The sequence below is a fragment of the Gastrolobium bilobum genome, unplaced genomic scaffold (assembly GCF_033153095.1).
Source record: "Gastrolobium bilobum isolate Gb01-03AN ecotype WA unplaced genomic scaffold, APGP_CSIRO_Gbil_v1 utg76882, whole genome shotgun sequence".
NCBI lineage: Eukaryota > Viridiplantae > Streptophyta > Magnoliopsida > Fabales > Fabaceae > Gastrolobium > Gastrolobium bilobum.
In genome coordinates, this window is record NW_026895093.1 from 83,317 (window position 1) to 107,906 (window position 24,590).

The following is a 24,590-nucleotide window of genomic DNA, read 5'->3' on the forward strand; positions in this document are numbered from 1 at the left end:
ACCAAGAACACAATCCACATCTCAACCGTGTGTGATTAGGCTTGATATATATTGGCTAGCCCATATTGTATTTGGACTGATCAAGATTAAAAAGGTAAATGTTTACTAAGAAAAAAAAATTAATTGCTGTCACAAGTCTCACAAAAGAAATAAAAAAACAAGAAGATTTATATTAAAGTTTACAAACTAATACAGATAATATAATAATATCCAAGTGATACTTTTCGAATACAATCACAGAGTAAATTTAAATTCGAAAAACTATCTTTTTTTGGGTATATTTTGAAAAATAATTTCAGACTATTTGAACGTAAGAATTTAAATATATAATTTTATATAAAATTACAGTAAAGGATATAAAACACTTTTCTTGAATTAAAAAAAACTTTTTAATCATGTTAAATTTTTATGTATAATTCATAATTACTCTATTCGTAACTTTTTAGTCTAAATTAGTAACATTTATAGAAGTTGAAGTTAAAAATCTCTTTAAATTATGAGATAAGTTATGTTGACTACTATTTATTTTACTACCTTTAGTATAATTTTGTTATTTTTAGATTAAAATCAAATTAACAGTTACAAAATAATATTAAGTGAGAACTGTTAACTTAATTTCGATTTAATGATAATAAAATTAATGATAAGAGATAATAATAATAATAATAAGTATGACCTCTCATTTTATTATCAATATGCGATCAACACTTTAAAATTATAAAAACTACTAGAAAACTAAATGTTACTGACCTTCTAGTTCTTGCATCATATACCGACTCCATTTTTATTTTGGTTTCATCATTTTAATCTAATTTATATTTGTATCCTCAGCAAGTACACCCATAAATCGAGAAAGCTTGCCCACACCGGATCCAGCCCCTAAAACCCTACAGCTAAAACCCTAAAATCTCAGAAATTTTAGAGTTTTTCAAAACCTTAAGAGGTAAGAAAAACCCCATTTCTTCGTCATCAAGTGCCATTCCACACAAGATGACGAGTGCTATCCTCAGAAGATCTTCTTCCATATTCTCGCGGCGCTTTTTCGCCGCCGTCACCTCCGTCGAGCCTCTTCCGTACCTCCACAACCAACGCCTTACTTCCTCCGCTGCCGTCCCCTTCAGGAGCGGCGGAGCCAGGTCCTTTCACGCAAAATCTGGACCGTTGAATTTCCACTCGTCTTTGGTTTCACATGCTGCACAGTATGCAGTGGATCGCGATTACTCCAACGACGATGAAGGTTCCAGTGAGAAGTGTGACGAAGGCCTCGAGATAGCGAAGCTTGGGATCTCTCAGGAGATCGTGGATGCTCTGGCCAAGAAAGGGATATCGAAGCTCTTCCCCATTCAGGTAGGCTCTATGTGCTGTCTTTTTTCGACTTTCATGGAAAATTTTTAACTATTTTTTTCTTTGGTTTATTTGTTAATTGATCTTTTGAGGTTCCTTTTTTGTTTTTTTTTTTCTTTTGGAAAAGGGAAATGATGAGTATCGCGAAACCAATTGGTGTAAACTGACCACTTTTTATATTAATAATTTATTTATTTATTATTATTATTATTAATAGCTGTGCAGAAATGAGTTGATTAACGTTCGGATAAACTTTTCTATTATTTTAAAGTTTTTGTTTGAAATATTTTGGTTGAGAAATGAGAAAGAAAGCAAATATGTGTGTTTGTAGAAACTTCACGAAAACCAATTGCTGCTATATTTTGAGCTTGAGCTACTCTTTATTATTATTTATCGTTGTTGTTGTAGAGAGCTGTGCTGGAACCTGCGATGCAAGGGCGTGATATGATTGGTCGAGCTAGAACAGGAACTGGGAAAACTCTTGCTTTTGGGATACCCATCTTGGATAAGATCATTCAGTTCAATGCTAAGCATGGGTTTGTTATTTTAGTTACACCTACATGTTACTTTTACTTGAATCTGTAGCCTTGTTTCTCTTCTTAAAGGTGGATTACATAATTGGTATTATGTAATCTTGACTTGTGTGTCTAACTACACAAATTTTTGTGGTCCATTATGGCAGGCGAGGAAGGGATCCTTCGGCTTTGGTTTTGGCACCAACCAGAGAACTTGCGCGGCAGGTTGAAAAGGAATTCAATGAGGCTGCACCAAACTTGGACTCAATTTGTCTTTATGGGGGTATGCCCATCAGTCAACAAATGAGGCAGCTAGATTATGGCGTAGATATTGCAGTTGGCACACCTGGTCGAATTATTGATCTTCTCAACAGGGGTTCACTGAATTTGAAGGATGTTCAGTTTGTTGTTCTCGATGAAGCTGATCAGATGCTTCAAGTAGGATTTCAAGAAGATGTGGAGAAGATCTTGCAGAGGTTGCCTTCAAAACGTCAGACACTTATGTTCTCAGCTACGATGCCATCTTGGATAAAGGATATTACCCGCAATTACCTTAAGAACCCCCTGACCATTGATCTTGTAAGTATTAAATCTGTTTTTGGCACTAAGAGAAAGGCTATTGCAGTTTTCGAATGCCATTTATCTTTTGGGAAATATGCCTAGTCCTGTATAATAGTTTTTGAGTAAATACCATTTTTGGTCCCTAACAAAAAACACGGTCCCCACTTTAGTCCCTTACAAAAAAAAAATAGTCAGTTGGTCCCTAATAAATTCAAAGTGAACCCATTTAGTTGAAATCGTGGTCCCTCACAATTTCAAAAAAGACCCATATTAGTCCCTCAAAAGGACAAAATTGGGTCCACTTGAAATTTGTTAGGGACCAACTGACTAATTTTTTTTTGTAAGGGACTAAAGTAGGGACCTTATTTTTTGTTAGGGACCCAAAATGGTATTTACTCATAGTTTTTTTTATGAGAAATTGGGAAATACCAAACAAAAGCTTAAGGTTCGGTCTCCAACTGGCAACAAATTTAATTAATATATATAAGTTCTCAACCTTCAAAAGAAATTGGATGTTTTTATATTCCTCTTTGGATAATTATTTTTACTGGAAATGGTTATTGAAATTAGACTGTGATTCACGATATGGTGATTCTCTAAAAGTGGTTATAGAAAGCATTATTATATATAGTTTTGGAATTTTTGCTCCTGCATGAGATTTTCATTCAATTATTAGTTTGATATTTAAGTAAATCTGATGGATGCTAATGGTTTCTTGTCTTGACATCTGGCATGAAGAACTGAACTACACTGATATTTTTTGCTGTACACAATCTTCCATGACTTTTAATGTGTAAGAATGAAGAGGAAATAAGAATGTTTGAATTTGATAGTTGATTGGTAATAAGTTAATTAGGAGTTTATTGGTGCCACAGGTTGGAGATTCTGATCAGAAGTTGGCAGATGGAATATCGCTGTGCTGTATTGCGTCTGATATGTATGCTAAAGCAGGAATTCTTGCACCTCTAATAACCGTATGACTTCAAGTACTATCATTTCTCTTGAGTTTTGCATTAGCTATAATTAATGATTGTTATTATCATTACTATTTTATTATAAATAGCTATAAAGGTTAGTTTTTTTTTTTATTCTGTCAAAATGATTGAGGGGGAGCCTTGGAATAGCGATAAGGTTGTTCCTGTGACCGAAAGGTCACAGGTTTGAGTATGGGAAACAATCTCTTTGCAAAAATAAAAGGGTAAGGCTGCTTACAATTGATCCTCACCCCTAAACTCGCAAGCTGGTGAGCCTTGTGCACCGGGTTTGCCCTTTATTCTCTGAAAACGATTCATATTGAGTCTGTTTGGTCCTTATTTATCTCTCTCTTTGTCTTTTGCTTCAGAGTGAAAACTAGGTAAGTAACCTGGTGATTAGATATGCTTTTGTTGCGTTTCCTACATAGTAGTTAATTGCGCCGCAATAGCGCCACGAGCCGCGCCGTATGGGCGTTGCGGTGCCTTGCCGCAAGAAACCGCGCTGCGCCACACCGGAACGCAATAGCGGCCATTGCGATCGCAATTGCGGCCATATTGCTGTCATATGGCAAAATGTCAACTTTGTCCTAAATTTAAATGTGTAACAGAAAAAATTTAAGGGTTTTTTAGTCTATCCGCATCTCTATGTCACTTCTACTATCTCTGCCTTTAAAAAATATTTGTTTTTGTCATTATTTCTGTCATATATCTATTCTGCTATTTTCGCAACAGCAACCCGCTATAACGCTATAGCGTTTTTCGGGGTTGGCCGCGACATGCCGCAATCCGCATTTGATAACTATGGTTTCCTAAAGAGATATCGTTTTGTAGGAACATGCAAAAGGAGGAAAATGTATTGTTTTCACTCAAACCAAACGTGATGCTGATCGATTATCATATATGATGGCAAAAAGCCTTAAATGTGAGGCCTTGCATGGAGATATTTCACAAGCTCAGAGGGAAAGAACTCTTACTGGCTTCAGAAACAACAATTTTAATGTTTTAGTGGCAACTGATGTTGCTTCACGTGGGCTTGATATTCCAAATGTTGATCTTGTAAGTTCTCTTTTGCTAAACTTTTTTATTTGAAATAGTTTTGTTATCATATTATGGTCAATTCCTTTTTTCTTGATAGTTGGTGGAGGATAAAAAAAACTATTATTTTCTACATGATGGTTTCTCCTTTGTTATTACTTTTTCTTCTTAATGTATTTGAAATATTTGTTAACTGTATATATTTGAATTTCCCTAAAATTTGAGTGGTAAGGAAAATTATTAGGTCTTGTTTCCTTTCTTGTTGCTTCTTGCCAGTTGCCACTATTATTTGTCCTTGTTATATTAATTACTCATCTATATTTTTTGTTGGATTTGGGATTCCAATTTCTTTTGGAATCTTCACTTTTCTTTGATCCTAAAAGTTAGAAACTAATGAGCTGGAATCCTGTCTGCTTTTACTCGATTCTATCTCTTTTGCTGCAATCAGGACGGGTTAATTTGGAGTCTTGATTTGTGGGTGTGTTCTATTGCTTTTACCTTCATGCTCACCAACACACTGTTAGATGTCCGTAATTAAGAATATTTGCATTTACATACATGAAATGCTTCCACATGACATGATTTCAAGAAATAATTGTTTGATTTATTGGAATTGGGGGAATATGGTGTGCTTATTCATCAACAAAGATAGATGATGGATGAAGAAGGTATATAGCTAATTTTTGTGTTGAAGATCATGGAGATTGAAATGCATTTACAGAATTTTATAGAATTCTTTAAAATTTTAGAAGTGTATTGATATATTGGTCATGTTGTGTTCCATTACTTGTGATTTCGAGAAAGGAAAATATTAAAATTGCAATGAATATTACAGATTCCCATAACCAATGAAGAGGATATTCCTCCTAGGTTTTTTTGTTTGGTGTGCAGTCCTACTAGGATTATGCAAGAATCCAAGAAACAACCTCTTTGCAATTATGCAAGGGTAAGGCTGCGTACAAGGATTTCCTCCAGCCGACACTTGCTAGTCGGGTTTAACGGGGAGTGGTTTTTTTTTTTTTTTTTTTTTTGTGCGCAGTCCTACTAGATGTTTTCATTGTGAAAGAACCCATGTAAAAATTAGTAGACTATGAAGGAAGGAGCTTGTAACTTATGACTTAGTAAAACATTAGCAAAAATTATATTAAATGGATTTAAATGTGAATTCATTTGAAATATAGGCTCCATTTTGAAATAATCCATAGGGAAAAATAATTTGATTTGCAGTGAAAATTAATTGGAAGCATGAAATTAGTAGAGCTCATATCGGATACTATGTCAGAGGAGGTGAGATTGGTCGATGCATAACAACTGGATGGCCTCTGATTGGTTAACTGTTTATTAACTGCATTCTTTACATTACCCTCTTGCATTCATTTCCATATGGATTCCAAGATGAATATTGGTAGAAATGATCAAATGACTTCTGGCAATGGGATCTAGGTGGTAGTTTCTCTCACACTTGTGTCACTTCCTTCACCTTGAGGACAACGTGAATCTTGCGGGGGAGTTTTGATAGACTGTGAAGGACAAAAATAAATTAATAAAAAAAAAGAGAATATTCAGGTTGTTAAGTCTAGGCATAACTGAATGCTGAGTTGGAAGGAAATAATGGGAAATGTGAATTCAGTTAGGAAAAAAATGAGAATATAAGAGGGAAGGATAGGTAGTGCAAGGTAGGCATGAATTGAGTAAATGGGCTAGGAAGGGGATAGAGGTTCTGAGTTGGCAGACCTCTGGAGTTTCTTTTTATTTTTCTGTTTCTTTTTGTAATTTCATGTTTATTGCATTTCAATTTTCTGTGCGTGTTGCTGTAAGGAGCCAGTCTCCTCTGTTCATTAATAGAAATACAGTTCCGTCATCTATTAACTGCATTCTTTACATTATCCTCTTGCATTCATTTTCATATGGATTCCAAGATGAATATGGTAGAGATGATGAAATGATTTTGGGCATATATGCTGTATTTCCTCATAATTTGTAGAAGTTTGGTTAGCTGAATCAACTATGCTCCTTCAACAAATGTAGATGTTAAAGATGTTGCATAGGTAATACTGATTTGTATTGTTAGACACACAATTGATAGCATGAAATCTTCAAAGATCTGGTCCTTCAATCTTCAGGTACTTTATGAGTTTAAATGGGGAAAATTGTAATAGATGCCCAATTCATAGAATATTTGTTTTATTTTTATTTTTTAGAATGTGCGAATTAGTATCTTGGATGGAAAGGGAGTCATTGAATTGAAAGAACATACATCACAAATGGTCTGAGAGAATGGTCACATTTTGGTGCAAATTAATTGCATATTTCTGTATTATTTCTGTATAAATTACTGAATTGATGTAGCTTCGAGTAATATATTCTGTGAATCTGTGTATATGCAAAACACAATGACATAAGCTGTTATTCAATTTGCCTGTATGCAAATTTTTGACTTGGTTTCCTCATATAGGTAATACATTATGAACTTCCCAATTCGTCCGAGATATTTGTTCATCGATCTGGACGAACGGGCCGTGCTGGGAAGAAAGGGACTGCTATTCTTGTTTACACTGAAGATCAAGGCAGGGCTTTAAAGACTATTGAGCGTGATGTTGGATGCAGATTTAAGGAGGTGATCTCTTTGCTTCTGTTCTATTTCCATCTTTTTTTACTTGAAGTTATCTTTGTTATTATTTTTCTAGTCCCTTAGTACACAAAGATGGGTAGCGAATCCTCTTGCCATAAATCTCCATCCAGCTCATTCAGAATGGGATATGAACATGCGACCTCCAAGTTAGAGAACTTTGTGTTGTATCCCTAGCTTGTGATTTGCATGTGATGGAATCATGAAAGACAGTCTTCTCTCTGATCAAGGTTTACCACTACCAGTGTGTGCTAAGTACTGATAAAACTCAAGTTGCTGAAAATCTTTAGTCTAGTACTCTTCTATATCTAAGTTCAGCCAACATAGAGCAAGTGAGAAGTTAAATCATTAATTTTGGTAGCTTATGCAGGTTGTTATCTTGATGGGTTCAGAGATTTTTAATGTTTGTACTTGTTAATCCAAATTCAACTGGTTACTTTGCCTTTACTGTTCATAACATGCAGCTGGGGAGAGGGATCGAGCTGCAAAATTCAGACCAAAAAGCCTCTTTGAGAATGATTAGAATATGATGGTGATGGGATTATGATGACAAATAGTTTTGGTAAAGGATCAGGATATTACATACTTTTGGTAAATGATTAGGAAATGATAGTACTGCAATGCAGACTGCACATTCCCTTATCGCTAAGTTCTATGAACTGAATGCTTAATTTTATGAGGCATATTTCTTCAGTTTTAGGTTTGTTTTAAGGAGTAAATGGTATTGAAATACACACTAAAACTTGTTTTAAACCTAGTAGTTATAGGTTTTTCTTGGAATGTGAAGAGTAAAGAGTTGACAGAAAGTATTTCTTGTAAGATGTTTAGGTAAAAACCTAGAATTTTGAACTCTAGGGTTTGGTTATGGGTGATCTGAAAAAGGTTGAAGTTATATTTTTGTTGAATAATTAATAAGAGAAGGTTATTGTGTTGTGTCAAATTTTAGGCTGTGGAAATAGCTCTCGAATGCTTTATATATTACTTTGAACGCTTTGGCCAGCATATTCTCAGTAACTTCTAATGGAGCAGCAGGGGGGAATAAAAAATTGAGAAACGTTAATAAGCAAGAAGCAGGAGCTCGTTGTTATGATCATGAGATGGATAGATTGACATGTAGTGATATATCATATTAACCGAATTGGATTGACAGACAATGGAGTCATTTTCAAACTGATAATCAATAGATGGATATTATGGACCCTTGATTTTGACTGTGGTGTTACATTTTATTCTACATGAGATTGTATCAAAGCATATGATGCGTCAAATCATGCTTCTTCGACTATAATTATTGTTATTGATACTGAGTTTCTTTTGCCGTTCCTACGCTATTTATATTCTAGGTTTCTATTTTTTATTTTTATTTTTAAAATACTATGTTTTATTTTATATAACGATTAACTGCTTGCATCTTATGTCAATATTCTTGTTTGTCAGCTACCAAAGATTGATGTTAAAATTGGATCAGAAGACATGTTTGGCGGCATGAGTGGTGGTCGATTTGGCCCTTCAGGGGGTATGAGGAATCGTCAATCTAGTGGTACAGGTTTTGGTCGTGGTTCTGGATCTGGCCGTTCTGGGAGTTACAGTAACTCTGGATTTGGCCGATCCGGCTATGGAAATTCTGGAGGATCAAATTCTAGTCGTTCTGGAGGTTCAAGTCAGTCAGGAGGGGGTTTTGGGGGATTTTCTGGTAATTCTTCCGGTGAAATGGGTAGGTATGGTGGACCAAGCTCTGGTCGTTCTGGTTCCTTTGGTGGCTTTGGTTCACGTCAACCAGGAACTACATCTGGTGGAGATTCTCGCTCAGGTGGTTTAGGGGGATTTGGTAGTTCAGATCGTTCTGGTGGTTTTGGAGATTTTGGCTCTGGTCAATTTGGTGACAGAAAATCAAGCCAAAGCAGCAGCTTTGGTGATTTTCGTGGTAGTGGTTTTGGGGATAAACCCAAATAACAACTGTTGCAAGGAAAGCCATTTTAACTTCAACTTGGTAAGTGCACACCATCTTCATTTCTAGATGGTTCAATTTTGGCTTCTTGCACCGCTTTGTTAAACGTCTTTATCTAAAACTCCGTACATGTTGCCTAATCCCCTTATCACTTGAGATGGAGAAGGTTATGGTATGAGAATAATACATTATGCGGGGCATTAAAATTTTCATTCTTAGGAGGGTCATTCAGCACAGCCCTAATGTTATTTACTCCATCCATAGAAAATGGAAGGGGGATGGCTGTAATCTCTGCATATTCCAGCTTCTGTCGTGCATTTGTCTGGCTCATTATTTTCCTTCGTTCTCTTTTAAGCAGTTTGGTAGATCATGATTCAGAACATAAATCAGTATATGTATATGCCTTGGTAATTTTCAAAATGCAGCTTTATATAAGCAGTGGTGATCCAATTTGTTCAATACTTGTTCCTCCAAACACTTAATGGGCGGGCAATGATACAAGTCTTTAGAAATGGATTGGTTGCTCTTCTGTTTATATTATAATTGTTACATTTTATTATAAATCTTCACCTTCTAACTGATGTAATTTTATCAATAACTTGTTTTTAGCTACATCTTGGGTTTTCCTGGGGATTGCATTGGATTACTTCTTATTTTTTTTTAAAGTATAGATTAAAAGAGAAAAAGGTAGAACTTGTAAATAAAGGTACACATCATTAGTTCATAAATTTTAAATTTTAAAGAAGGGAATTCAAGAATTATCTTTGATGGACCAATTGCTATATTTTTAAAGTTTTAGGCAAAGACTCATTAAGTTGTTTTTGAATAGGCATGTTTTTTTTTTTTTTTTTTTGATAACAGAATAGGCATGTTTTCGTTACAGCAATAAGATTTAAAAAAGTAGAGAAAAGTTATAAAAAATGATATTGAAAAATTGCCAAAAAAGCAAAAATATAAAAATGAAGGAATAAAAATTGTTGTGTCCTTGGATCAGTTCCATTAGATTTTATTTTATTATATTATTTTATTCTTGAATTGTTTAATTTATTTTCTTGATCAGTATGCGAATTAGCATGTTATATTTGAAAATTAATTCATTGTTAAATAAAATTTTCTTATATTTATTTTGTAATTAAATAAAATTTGCCAATCTACAAATAAAATATTTTGAAGACCTATATTACTTTAGGTTTTAGGTCTTCCGTCGTTGTAGGAGCATAAGTCAAACAAAATTACAACTTCTAGTGATTGAGTTTTTATTTTTCGAATTTTTTTTCGTTGACATGTAAATATCATTGTTTATTTTCTTTTGTAAAAAGAGCTTTATACATAAATAACTTTATTTCTTTTTCCTAGGCTTGTAATATTTTTAGGGTTCATTTTTTTTTGCAGTCAATATAGATAATAATTTTTTTTTTTTTTTTGTAAATTATAATAAATTATTTATATTGAATACAAAATGACGTTATTTTGAGAGTGAGTGTAAATAATTTATTTACATTTATTGTAGAAACAATATTTTAATTGTCCTTTTTTCTTTTTACTCCAAATAAATCTCACAAGTTAGTTTTTGATGTTTTTCAAATGCTAAATATTTTAGTTATTTTTATTACTATTTTATTTTATTTATAGAAAATGTAATTTCGTAATTTTATTATTGTGGGGGTAGGTTAATATGTTTTTTTTTTTTTTTTTGAAAATACAAGAAAATCTAAAAGACAAAAAATGTAAAAGAAGCTAAGTGCAACTCCAAAAGGTGGCACGGTAAATGAGTTGTGCTTAAGTGCGGACTGTTAAGGTTGAATAATCCTAAGATTTAGTGTGTGTCATTCAAAAGAACATAAGTTGTGTCCTTTTAGTGATTTACACAGAGTACGACCAGTTGTACTCTGTAATTCTGAAAAGTTACTTTTTTTTTCACTTTACACGTCAGCGATGTGACTGGGGAGAGAAAAAAAAGCAATTTTTCAGTTTTACACAAAGTACGACCGGTCGTACTTTGTGTAAAACACCTAAAATGACACAAGCTTGTGTCATTCAAAATGATATTTCTTTTTCCCATAATCCTAATGGCAAAACCCTTTGGTAGTGTTTGGTTCAGGAGTTCTGAAAATTATCCCAGCGAAGTGCATGTGGGTTTCCCATTTCTCCACGTTTGGTTGAGGATAACGTGAATTTTATCCATCAAACCTCGTTGCCTAGCTATTCACAGATGCGTGTAAAAATGGAACAAAGTCACTGTTGAAGAAGCCCTCACCCACCATGGTATTTTTGTGAAATCCGGATAAATGGAAAAAGGGGATGAAAAAGGAGACAAGTTTACCCTTTATTGTCTCTGATGGCGAATCAACTTCTTCCATTGCTGACATCTTTGGTGTCGGCGAACAAAGCATTTTGGATGCAAACGAGATTTCTTCTACTTCCGTTATTTTCTTCTTCACACCTATTTTGATCCCTCTCAAACACGAGCCACCAACCAAGATACAAACAGCGGTGTCTCCAACAGAATCTCCGCCGCAGCCGCCAACAACAACAACTCCGGCAGGGAATGGAGGTTCAGGATCTTCCACGAAATGGGTTGTTGTTGGAGTCACGGTTGGAGTTGCTTTGTTGCTTCTTGTGATTCTCCTTGTGTTTTTCCTCTGTTTCTATTTTATTGTCGTTGGCTATGTAGTACCGATACTGACACGGGATACGGGACACGGGATACGGGACACGATACGACACAACACTTCGACACGTTAATTCTAAAAAATGTTAGATTCCGACACGTTAAGACACGTTTTGATATTGAATAATATTTTTAATTTATGTTGCGTATATTATATTTAATATTCAATAATTTAACAAAAAAATAAAACTAATGTTAAAAAAATAAAGCTAAACTTATAATAGTCATTAATTTTGCAAAACAATATAAGATATCACAAATATTTATATTAAATTCAATAAAATGATAATAATAATCTAACGAATTTAATAGTTAGAATTAAAAACGCAATGCAACCTTTGAATCTTTATTTTTTTTGAGTTTCTATAATGCGTGTTGAAGTGTCGGAGAGTATCGGACACGACACGTTGAAATTTTTGAAGTGTCGATACTTCATAGGCCGTTGGAAGGTTGTAATAAAACCAAGGTGTTTTTATAAGGATATTTTTGTAATTTCATTAAGTTTTCCCATCAATTTTTTATCTACACATTCAGAAATTTCATTCAATTTTCCTTGTACAATTTTGCCCAACCAAACAACTTTTTTTAAAACTTTCCTATCTAACTCATTTTTCCAGCAAATCCCTAGTATTTGCATTTTTCTAGTATTAAAATTTTTTACTTCAACCAAACACCCCCTTCATGTTTTAAGCCACGAAGAGAATTAATCTTATGGGAGGAGACACCGTTGGGGAAAAAAAGAACATGCTAAGGGCGCATTCTTTTATATACCAATCAAGAGAGGGTTAGTTATAAAAGTACGCCCTATCTCTTTGAATCAAAGGAGCGTAAAGGAAGTTGTCTATAACACCTGTTAATCACCAGGTCAGTCGCAACACAAGAATCAGATTCTTAACAAACATGATGACAGCTCTTCTTCCAATTTCAAGTCTCCACTTACCGGTCACAGGCCACTTGCCAACCAGAAAACCACGTAGAAAAGCCACCGCCAGATTCGAATCTCCAACCGGCCACTCTAAAGTGCAACCGCCCAATAGTGAACAAACCGATCAGGAAGCCATCAACCGCCCAACGAAGACCCAACCTCCAAACAAGCCACCGCCAGTTCCGAACGTCCATCAATTTCGGGCGACCACCAATGCCGGTGATTTCTTCATCTGCGGCTCATCTCTCTTCTCTTGCCGGTCACCCACCCCAACATGACCTATTAGGGCGACCACCAATGTCGTTCACCGCCAATACCAGCCCACCCAAGCCTCTTTGGCATTAACGTACCCACTTTCTCCCAAATACGGAGCATCTTACAAGCAGTAAGCTCAAACAACCAGAGCGCCCAACATAGCAACCAATGGTATAACCAGAGAAAGCGCCAACAATATTCAAGGGAAGAACCGAACCCCCACCGGGAAACAAAAACCATTTCCTATAATCTTATGAGTTTTCAGCCAACACTGCCTGCAATCTCTGACTCCCAAATCACCTTTTTCCCGCGAAACCCCCTTCCCCATCTCAATCCAACGCCGCCAGCACCATCCAATCCACCTACCGTGCACACAGGATCCGCACCCTCTACCCTGTAATCGCCACCGTCAAATCCGAAGCCGATCACCTACAGCGCTGGATCCAGCAGCAGGACACGGTGGACGCCGTGCGCACCAAAGTCTGGCAAAATCTTTTCCATCTGCTGATAATTCATTTTTTAAAAAAAAGTATGAGACAACAAGCAACTTCATCAAAGTAGCACAACGTTACACGCCAAGTTTTATGTCCCCATGTGAAGTTTAAACTCGATGTCCGTGCAAACCAAAGCCCAAGTTGGCTTGTAAAGTTGTATAACCTTTTTTCGTGGGGTCCACCTTGGTACAAGCTATCTGAAGCATCCTAAAATGTAGATATAAAGCCATCTAATTTCTAGCCTTGAAGCCCGTACAAATCTTCAGCAAAATGTGAAGTGATCCATCACTGCAATCACGTGAATTTGCAGCCTTGAAATTCGTGCATAGTAAAGGCTAATATTCAAAGCTTCAACATCTTCTCGCGGTGCATCTAAAGCCACTATTATTAATTCAACCATGTGAATTTCAAGCCTTGTAATGCGTGAAGACCAAACAAGTTAGTATTTGAAAGCTTCTAATATTCATCATGGGACCCGTATCACGTCAAGGTAAATTTTGAAGAAAGTCAAACCGTTGGGCCCATGCCTGAATGCATTTTAGAAGTATACATTAAGTTGAATTCTTTAAGCATCACGTGATGATCACGAAGCAGATAGTGCGCGGAGGCTATAAAGTCATTATTTTTTAGAAGAATTCACGTAAAGCGAGGCTCAGGCAAATGCACATCCTGCATGTCCAGTGAGACTCACACTATCAGGCTGGGAGGGCTCTCATCCCATCTAGTTATTTATGAAGTCCGGGACGGTTCTCATGTCCGGTAATTATTTGCGAAGGCCGAGACGATTTTTATGCCTGGTAATTATTTGCGAAGGCCGGGATGGTTCTCACGCTCGGTAATTAATTATGAAGGTCGGAAGGGCTCTCACCCCCGGTAGTTATTTATGAAGGCTGAGACGGTTCTCATGCCCGGTAATTATTTGCGAAGGCCGGGATGATTCTCACGCCCGGTAAATATTTATGAAGGCCGGGATGGTTCTCACCCTCGGTAATCATTTGCGAAGCCCGAGATGGTTCTCACGCCCGGTAATTATTTGCGAAGGCCGGGACGGCTCTCACACCCGGTAATTATTTATGAAGGCCGGGATGGTTCTCTCCCCCGGTAATTATTTGCGAAGGCCGGGATGGTTCTCTCCCCCGGTTATTATTTGCGAAGGCAGGGATGGTTCTCACGCTCGGTAAAAATTTATGAAGACCGGGACGGTTCTCACGCCCGGTAAATATTTATGAAGGTTGGGATGATTCTCACGCCCGGTAAATATTTATGAAGGTTGGGATGATTCTCACGCCCGGTAATTATTTGCGAAGGAAGATCGGCATTCATCAACAAACATATTCAAAGCTATCTGATTAGCACTTACACGCCAAAGTGTCCAGCGAGACTCGCTCACACTATCAGGTTTTATTATCAACACCTAGTAATAATATCTCTTCGCTAGCATATACATATTTCTCTCTACCGCATCGGTATTAATTTCATATGATTATAACTTTAATATGAGTTGCTTAAACATAATGAAGGTCGGGATGGTTCTCACCCCCGGTATACAATGAAGACCGGCAGCCCGGGACAAAAATGTATCTCTATATGAAGGCCGGGACGGTTCTCACCCTCGGTACACTATAAGACCGGAATGGTTCTCGTAAACAAAGTCCGAGATGTGCTATCCCTCGGCAAAAGTCCTAGATGGCCGGCGTCTGGCCAACGCCCCACCTAGGCACATTTTTATCGTCGTTCATACACTACTATACTAGTTGTTGCAGGATTTAAATTGGAGCAAACAGACATCAAAGACCCAAGTCACTGGGCATTATTTATTATACACTCATATCGCCAGCAAGTTTTATTTCTGAAGAAGGGAGCATACATATCTATCATCCGTGAAGACTACCAGCCTCTTTCTCTCTTGGAACGCCTTATTCTCTCCAGAAGCTTTTATCTACAATATTATTTGTCACCAGCAAGTTTATTTTTGAAGAAGGGAGCATATATATTTATCATACATTCAACGAGTGTTATCACTACAAAAATTCAGGCATTTTGTGGAGGTCATATTTTCATATTGTGGAGGTCTTTGACCCCCACAAAAGACATTTGTGGCATTCTTTCAAATCCCCAGTTCTGCCTTCGCCACAACATAGTTTGTGGGGATTTTTTGTGCAGTGCCACAATTTGTTAAAGTATTTTCTGGAGGTTCGAGACCCCCACAAATATTGCACTTTCTGGAGGTTTAAGACCCCCACAAATGTTGTATTATTTATTGGGATTTAGTAACCTCCACAAAATTCATTTTTTAGAGGGCATAGACTGCTACAATTTATTTATTATATTGGCATATTTAAGCCTCCACTAAATACTAGTTATCCAAATTTGAAAAGTGTGTATATCATACTTTTGAAATTGGGCCCCATCACTTGATTTGTTAGCCAATTTATTATTTATTTGTTTGATCTCTTAACATTTCCTTGAAAACAATTGTTAAATACTAGTTATCCAAAAGCAACACCAATCATAGTTTATATTTATGCAGAAAAAAAACCAGTAGATATAACTTCCCCGTATATACAGAAAAAAGAAAAGCAACCATAAGGTAATAAAAGAACGAGAAGCAAAAGCATAAAGAGAAACTGACTCATTCCCCTTCTGATGAAGCAAGACTACAAAAACGTAATGGTATCATTCGAATATCTGAAGTAATATTACAAAAATACTTAACAAAACCCTTCCAAAGTTCTATTCTCCATCAAACTATCCAAAAATAATGTGACAATTTTAAATAAGCAACAAAATTTATACATAGGATTTGAAAACAAAATGAATATTGTAAATTGCTCTCAGCTTTCAGTCTTCTCTCTCAGCCTTCGAATAGTGTTTCGGACGGTCACAACACTGGCAGTACTGTCAAGAATAGGGAATAGATTCTTTTGGACATTTTGAACATGCCTAGTTAACAACCTCAAGTAAAACACTTAAAGTGTCTATTTCTGGAGACACTTTACCTTGTCCTCTTCCTTTGGGCAAAAGAGAGTGGAAGCTCTGCAACAAAGAATTCAAGGCCAAACAGAAGGTTGGGTTTAGAAAGAGATGTCCAAAGTCACAAGGTGTTTGAGAAATTGTCTCAACCAAAATAAGAGAAGAGAAAGCAGTGTTAGTTAAGTGTACCTGTGAGTTGATCAGGGTTTTCAAACGAGCAAGCACGCCGCGCTTGTTGTTGTTCATTCTGAGGGGAACCAAAAAAAATTTTAGTTATGAATTCATAATATGGAAAATTCTCTACAAGAATTCATAACATATAATATATACCTGCACTTGTTCGACTGCTTTTGGTAGTAAAAATAAAAATGAAAACCGAGAAGATTGTATAAAGATCACAAGTATGAATCAGTTAAGGATGGTAAAGCAGATTAAGTTGTATACCTATCAACTCCAAATTTTCCATACTTTCCTTCAATGTATTTTATTTATTCTTTGTTCACTCATATTTGAGGGCCTCACAAACCTGTTAAACAATTAAAGGAACAATGCAAAAGTAAAATTGTAAGACATGCAAAAAAGAAGAAGAAGATCATCATATATACATTGTATTTTCAAAAGAAACTAATTCGAAGAAATTCAAAAAATACTAATCTCAAATATGTAGCAAGACTCCTAACCCAGCCATTGCATTTAAGGGTTCAAAACTCAAGAGTGTACTATTCAATTCAATGGATAAACTACTTCCAAAATAATTTCTAATATCCAAATGATGACTATATATAATTAGAATTCGATCTTTCTGATAATCACTATATTCTAAGACTGAAGGTAAATTATAAACTGACATGAAAACACCATTTCATTAACAAAACTTCCTAGAACACAGACTGCCATAAATAAAATTTCGTAAAAACTAACCTGAAGTTCTCAGCAAGGAGGCATGCATTTGTGTTTTGAGTCATCATCTCCACCAATACGAGGTGACAGGTAAATAAACTTTTTTATTTCAAATAAATCCAAAACAACCATTTCGAAAATTCAGCTAAGAAAGCACGATTACGTTTCAAAAAATTATGAAAAAGAAAAAATGGACCTGATATCTATAAGGATAAATATAATCAGAGGTGAGTTCAACGTATTTGCGCTTTCATAATGCCAGCAGGACCACCTCTGAATCCATACAATGTGTTTCCTTGTAATCATAGCCTTGTAATCAACAATGCCTTTTATAACCTAAAGAAGAGGAAATTAAGTGAGGAAAGAAACAAAAATAAGCTCTAACTACACGCTCAAAGTTGAAACTATATTAACTTGATACCCCGTGTGTGTGTGTCCTCTCGAAATGCAAAGATACAACTATTATTAAATAGGAATCAATTTATACAATTTTGATGTAACTCAGCAAACTCCCTAATTATACAACAATGCTGTCACTTTCACTATAAGAAAAATTAAAAAAAAAGAAATATAAAAATACTGATATTAAATTGAAAAAACAATTTCTTGGCACCATATATGTACATTTAATCAGAATAAATGCAGAAACAAAAATTCACAAAAAATAAATTCTAACTCCGCTCAAGCTGGATTTAGATCCCGTGAGGTTTGGCCTTGACATCTGTAAAAACTAAAAATTAAATTATTCACAAGCATATGTCAAGACAGATAATGCAAAGAAGTGTGTGATTTAAATAGAGAGATGCTATTTGTTCCAATAGCAAGCCACCAGTCCCTAAAATGCTATTTGTAGCATTTTATGTCTACAATGATTCAAGCTAAGTTTTAAAGAATTGATTCTCTCTTTGAATTAAGATTTGAGTTTTTATATGTTGTACCATAGTCGTGTGGTGTCCTATCATTTTTAATAGAAGTTATTTAAAAGTCATGTGATCACTTAATTAAAAGGGTCAAGTGACTTAATATTCTAATATTGACTATTCACGTACTATCTAATATTAAAGATTTTCTCCTCTCATTCTCACAATAAACCACTCCTCCACTTGATATGTTCCCTATATCTTAGGTGGAACTCAAAGAACGTACCAGCTTATATCCATGACTCGCAATAATGCGAAACTCACCTTTAATCATGTAGCTACCTGCAAAAACACTCACTTCATTAAACATACAGCAAAGAAAAGCCTCATAATCAGTATATATGTAAAGCAGAGTTGTGATTATGATTCTCACCAATGAAAATAGTGCAAAAAGTCCAACACCAATCTAGAAAAGAGGTGACCATCTAAAAATGTAGTGAATAAGAATGTGAACTTATAAGCAAAAGAAATCATACACAGGGATGGAAACGTAAGTCCTCATACAAAGAAATCAGAAGCCAATTCATTTAAAGGAGAAAATATAAGCAAAAGCTCTCATGTATAAAAATTGAACAATAAGATAATACACAATTCATCAGTGAAAATAACAAGAATCCAATATGTAAAAACATCAAATAAATTGCCATTTTCACATTTCATCAAACATGATGTCCACAATCCATACACAAAACACAATTAGAAATATATCTCTCCAGCTTACGATTTTTATATGAAAATTCAAATGCAAAACATAATCCAAATCGGAAACACAATCAATCACCTTCTACTTCTTCGCCGCTCTCAGCGTCTTTGCCGTTGGGTTCCCATTCCGAAAGACCCGCTTCAGTTTCATTGAAACCTTCTTCTTCTTCGTCTTCGACGGTGACAGTGTTGGCTTCTTCTTGCTGAGCCCAATCCAAAGTTTGGGCCACGAACGTGAGAATGGGAGAACGATGGGTTCTTGCGGTTAGAGAGAGAGAGAGAAGATGAAGCTAAGGAATGAGGCAAGGGAGCTAAGAAAAATAGGTGTTTGGTTTTGGGGTAGAAGAGTGAGTAGTATGAAGAGAGTAGGCACAATTGAGCCATCGAAGTTGTAGCGGTCAAATAAAACGATTTTTTTTAATACTTACGAAGTTACAAAAATATTATGGCAGAACAACCCTAGCCATACACACACTCCCCTTAAGCACATACATGGGAAGCTCCACTAGTGCCTTGGTCTCTACCATGGTTACTATGAACACCCCTATATCAATATACTTCACCCTCAGTGAGACATTTATGTACCACTAATAGTACACAAGACATCCCCATAATTCTGATGATAAAGTATTGCCTCTGCCGCCAAGGTTTTTGGAGAACCTACAACCCATCTCCCATTATAATATCGGATAAAGTCACCACATCCAATTCAAAGACCATTCCTAGTGTAACATTTTTTTTTTTGTATATAATGTAACATTTTTGTGTGTGTGTGTGTTAATCTTGAAGCAATCTGAAGTAGTAAATTTCCAACAGGTTATCTTCTCTGGTTTACCTTGAAGACCTACGTGTTGAAAAATATGATTCGCCTAAACCATACTTGGATTGAAGCAAACTGCCTTGCGAACAATGGAATATGGCTCCATACTCCTATCCTCAAAAACAAATTTGTTCCTATCTTTTCAAATAAGACGACACACAATACCAAAAAGTTGCTTCCATTCCTCCTCATCCATAACAACCTTTTTGCCATTCAAGTTTGCTTTTATCCAATCATCCTATGCACCAACCATAAAATTATCCCAACAATCGGCATGAATAAGAAGGTGCCAAAATGCACCTTGACCAAGGTAATTGATTCTTGGTCTTCTACTCATCTAGGCTCTTACAGAAACCGCCACTTCCCCACCTTGGATTAAACATCCACTCTCATCTATTACTCTAGATCACATAAGATGTTATTCATAGTTACGGTAGATTTTAAGTATTGATTTGGAGCTGAATCCTTTAACAATAATGTGTTCGAATGTTATTCATAGTTAATCTCGTGTTTTATGAACATATGAATATTAGTCACATGAAATTGATCCAAACATTTGGAAAGTTTTAGTGGTATGCAACCAATAGAATAGAATAGAAGGATTAGAGCAAGTTAGATTTAATTATGCATAAAATCAAAGACTTACGTGTTACTTAAATTTCATATATCAAATCATTGGGGGAAAAAAAAAGAAAAAGAAAATCGTCATTGTCCGTACCAAACATATTACAAGATGATGCAGATGCGACATTGGAGAAGAAGCACGAACCGAACGGCTTTTCCTTTATTCTCTGCATCTCTTGACATTCCTTTATGCAAATTGGATATCCTCCTTGTTGTTTCCTTCATAGAGACAAATGAAGGACTGCATTAGATTCCTCTTTGTTGCTCCCACCCTTTCAGAATCACATGTGATGGGGTATATTGAATCCCAAAAAATCTCTACCTTATTCCATTCATGCTCTGAAAATACACTCTCCGCTTTGCTTTGTAGATCACAGCTAAGCATTATATCCCTCATTCCTCGTCTAGAAACTACGTAGTTACATGAAGAACTGAATTGCTTAGTGCCATTGATGACTACACTGAGCTTGAAATCCAACACCATATTGTCTTCATACGTGCCAGGTTGTCTAGCACAACACACACCTATCTTGGGGAATTTGTTTCGGAACCAAAAACACATCCGCGTTCCATTACTTGTAAATCTGCCATAATAACTTGCCCACTCTCCTTTAACCGTTTTAGCCCATAGGGAATGAGGAACCAAAAGCCCATCAATTTGCACAGAGGGAATCAACGAAGGTCTACCTACTTCTATGACATTATTGGGACTTATATTAAGATAATACACATCAAGGCAGAACCAACATCTATTGCCTTGATAATTAACAAGCATGGCGTTTGGAAACACTTTTGAGCTCACTTTTTCTTTATCTTCAGATAAGCGAAATCCCCTACGACCATAAGCCGTTATTACCTCAAGTTTAGACAATCTATGGATGCTACTTGGTAGATAGAACAACCCTTGGCATTCCCTCAAGAACAATCGTTGGAGCCCCACAAGATTTCCAATTGAAAATGGCAATTCATCTATAGCAGTCTTGTCCAAATTAACATCTCTTATATTCTCCATTACTCCAAAAACTTCTGGGAAGCTGTCAAGACACGAGCAACCACTCAGATCCAGAGTTTCTAGAGATGTCAAGTTGATAGAGGGAACCAATATTTCTAGCCGCGTGCATCCTCGAGCACTCAACGACACGAGCCTTTCAAGAAATCCAACCGAACCATCAATTCTAATTAAATTGGTGCAATTATCAAGACAAAGTGCCCCCAAATTTGGTACACCACTTAAGCGAGGTAGTTCAGTTAAGAACTTGCAACCTTCAAAATCCATAAAGTTCAACGACTGAAACACCTACAAAACAAAAGTCGATGACTCAAATTATGAGTTTGCAAATGGAAATACATATTAGTGCTTAAGGCCAACAAAAATCTGTTAAAAGATACAAAATATTTTAAGAGAATACATGCCTTGAGTGGTTTAAATGATCTAAGGCAACTTTCAGGCAGACTAAGTATCACAAGATTCTTTGGATTAAAATCAGATGGTAAAGACAGTGATGGATACCCACTCCAATCAAGCACTCTCAAGCTATTTGGTAGATTCTGAGGTCCTCTAGAAAAGCGTGCATCTCTGATTATAAGAATTCTCAGGTTTTTCATCTTCTCGAAGGCTTTTCCACTCCACTGCACTTCTTGGTCATTCCACAGGTTGATGATTATAGCTTCAATTGTATCAGTTCCCTATCAACTCCAAATCATAAGTAGAATGTGAAGTTTATGAATGTCATCCACATATAATCTGGTTAAATCTATAAATTTCAGCAAACTGTTGAAACTGAGAACAGAGAACTAAGAATCCAGCAATCTAATAAATATTAATGAAAATGCGTAAATAAAGGACATCGAAGAGAAGAAATACCAACCAGATGTTCTTTAACATACCGTATCATTTTCCAAAACATGAACAATGTCTTCGTTAAACCATAATCTACTGCATCTGCCAGGCTCCAATGTTGATTCCTGCCTAATGATTTCTCTGCCCATATCCTGAATTAAGTCATGCATCCTCACGAAACCATTAAGGTCAATCTTTATGAGAGATTTATCAGTCAACACTTGAATACCATTTTCCGCATGAAAACCATGTAAGTATAGTATTTCTTTGACATAACTTATTTCATAAGAATTGAAGAAACAAGCAATGTCAAGAAAAATTCCCTTCTCATCGTCTTCCAAATCATCATAGCTAATTTTAAGTGTTTTATGGATATCTTTATGAGCAGTTCTTTTATATTTTTCCAATGCAGATTTCCATACCTCTAAACTTTTGCCAAACAAGTGAGAACCTATCATCTCCAAAGCCAATGGAAGGCCACGAGCATAAGAAACTGCACTTTTTGAAATATCCACATAAATTGGATCAATTTTGTTTTTCTTAAAGGCATGCCAACTAAACAATTCAAGAGCTTTATCGTCACTCAACTGTTTAACCTCATATGATTTTACAATCCCATGAGTGGCTAGCAAATGCTTGTCTCTTGTTGTGATTATGATCCTGCTGCCAGAGCCAAACCAATCACATCCTCCTGCAATTACCTCTAACTGCTTCAGTTTGTCAACATCATCAAGAATCAAAAGGACCTTCTTTTGCCGAAGCCTCCTTTTTATTATTGGAATTCCGCTGTAAACATCTCCCACTTCAATATCTTTCACCCCAAGCAGTTCAGAGAGTAGTGCTTTTTGGAGTTGTACAAGACCATCATTATTAATTGCCCTTTCTCGTATGTTAGCAAGGAAACAACAACCTTCAAATTGATCAGCAATCAAGTTATATACAGCACGAGCAAGTGTTGATTTCCCTATCCCACCAATTCCATGAATGCCTACCATGTTCACTCCCTTATCAGATCCGAGTCCTAGGAGAGATGTCACTTCTAGCACTCGAGACTCTAATGCAACCGTTTTAGCAGCAATATATAAAGGAGTGCGATCGATCTTTTTAGAGACTTCTTCAACAATCTTTTTAATAAACTGATATTCTGATTGAGAACTGCACATTACACAAAATTAAAGTTGTATTAGTGTTTAATTAGTTCATGCACAGTAACCAAAATTAATCGCATACAAAGAATTGTCTCTATTCATTATATTTCCTTCAACATTCATACATGCTATATCTTTGGGGGAAACAACAAAAATGTGAGTCTGTGAGATACCCGTGTTGGAAATGAGATCCAGACATATTAGCAGCTTGACATAAAGCCTCCCTCCATTTTTTCACCTTCTCCTTGTCATCCTTGAACCTCTCCTCAAGTATAGCCAAAGCTTCTGCATAAGTGCCACTCTGGTGCCGAACTTGTGATGGGTCCACATCATAAAAAACAGGCCAAAACAACCGTCCTTGTGCCTTTGAGCACTCAAGGATCATGACTAGTTCATCCAAACAATATGTAGAGGATGCATAGTTCTTAGAGAGAACAGCAATGAAAATCCTAGAATCTTGTATGCCTTGGAAAAGAGATGGTGTGATTTCTTCACCTTTGTTAAGTCTTTCATCATCAAAGAAGGTGTGAATACCCCTTTCATGAAGAGAATTGTAGAGATTACCAGTGAAATTGTGGCGTGTATCAACACCTCTAAAGTTGAGGAAGACATCATAAGTGCATTCACAGGTGAAGGAAGAAGGATGAGGTAGTGTTTGCTGTGTCATGATGATATGACACGAAGAAAAACAAGTTAGCTAAACGAATCTGGTCAAAGCAAATGTGCTATACCAAGTAAAACAATGCCTCATCATCAAACACCAAGATCAAACCAGCCCATAAACTATAACTCACAATCATCACATCTTAATCAAGAACAGAGCACCTGAATTGTAAACAAATTCATCATTTTTATTAAGGAGAAATCATAACTCAGCTTTTCATCAAAGTGGTGTTCACCCACTTTGTTTCGAAGAACTCATACATAATCATCGTCGAAGACTTTCTCTCCCACCACTCATCCACTCACACTTGTGTGATTCTTTCCTCGAAGATGCTGCGAAACTGGCGTGGACAAGCTTCAGATGCTCCTACGGACTTGTGCAGTGGTTCACTCATCTTTCGGTGTCGGTCAGGTGCGACAAATTTTTGGCTCTCTAGTACAACAGGAGATGTTATATTAATTATCTATTTTTTTTTACTACTTATTACTACTAAATTTTAATAGTTAATTTCTGTTAATTTAATAGTTATAATTTATGAGGTCATATTTATTAATTAATTATTATTTTATAATAAATTATAATCGATAAATTAACAAAAATTACAATTAAGATGTAGTAATAATAAATAATAAAAAAATAGGTAATAAG

The 24,590-nt window shown here is 35.9% G+C and overlaps 2 protein-coding genes across 3 annotated transcripts; one reads left to right on the forward strand and one right to left on the reverse strand.

The window, feature by feature from the left end:
- The first annotated feature begins 951 nt into the window (after positions 1-951).
- On the forward strand, positions 952-9,561 carry LOC133296932 (DEAD-box ATP-dependent RNA helicase 53, mitochondrial-like). Its single transcript, XM_061496004.1, has 7 exons — positions 952-1,347; positions 1,753-1,880; positions 2,027-2,438; positions 3,296-3,394; positions 4,226-4,450; positions 6,885-7,046; positions 8,496-9,561. The coding sequence occupies exons 1-7, from the start codon at positions 991-993 to the stop codon at positions 9,009-9,011; spliced, it is 1,899 nt and encodes a 632-aa protein (XP_061351988.1). The 5' UTR covers positions 952-990; the 3' UTR covers positions 9,012-9,561.
- Positions 9,562-16,076: 6,515 nt separating this feature from the next.
- LOC133297016 (disease resistance protein Roq1-like) lies at positions 16,077-24,190 on the reverse strand. Of its 2 annotated transcripts, none has more exons than XM_061496153.1 (11): positions 23,452-24,190; positions 22,178-23,285; positions 21,704-21,976; positions 20,613-21,587; positions 20,385-20,509; positions 18,518-18,569; positions 18,409-18,426; positions 17,421-17,560; positions 16,769-16,850; positions 16,514-16,571; positions 16,077-16,387 (listed from the first exon to the last, which is right to left on the reverse strand). In XM_061496153.1, exons 1-5 carry the CDS (start codon positions 23,943-23,945, stop codon positions 20,393-20,395), a joined length of 2,967 nt encoding a protein of 988 aa, XP_061352137.1. In that variant the 5' UTR covers positions 23,946-24,190; the 3' UTR covers positions 16,077-16,387; positions 16,514-16,571; positions 16,769-16,850; positions 17,421-17,560; positions 18,409-18,426; positions 18,518-18,569; positions 20,385-20,392. The 2 variants fall into 2 exon arrangements, with proteins under 2 accessions (XP_061352137.1, XP_061352075.1); XM_061496091.1 differs by having other exon boundaries at positions 17,246-17,560.
- Positions 24,191-24,590: the final 400 nt, after the last annotated feature.

Excerpts from the sequence above, each read along its gene's own strand:
- LOC133296932 (XM_061496004.1), top strand. The coding sequence starts at position 991 with ATGACGAGTGCTATCCTCAGAAGATCTTCTTCCATATTCTCGCGGCGC. Across the intron at positions 3,395-4,225 it reads TTCTTGCACCTCTAATAACC|GAACATGCAAAAGGAGGAAA; the intron begins GTATGACTTCAA and ends ATCGTTTTGTAG. Across the intron at positions 4,451-6,884 it reads ATATTCCAAATGTTGATCTT|GTAATACATTATGAACTTCC; the intron begins GTAAGTTCTCTT and ends TTCCTCATATAG.
- LOC133297016 (XM_061496153.1), bottom strand. The coding sequence starts at position 23,945 with ATGACACAGCAAACACTACCTCATCCTTCTTCCTTCACCTGTGAATGC. Across the intron at positions 21,588-21,703 it reads GATCATTTAAACCACTCAAG|GTGTTTCAGTCGTTGAACTT; the intron begins GCATGTATTCTC and ends TTTGTTTTGTAG. Across the intron at positions 20,510-20,612 it reads CAGAGCATGAATGGAATAAG|GAAACAACAAGGAGGATATC; the intron begins GTAGAGATTTTT and ends GTCTCTATGAAG.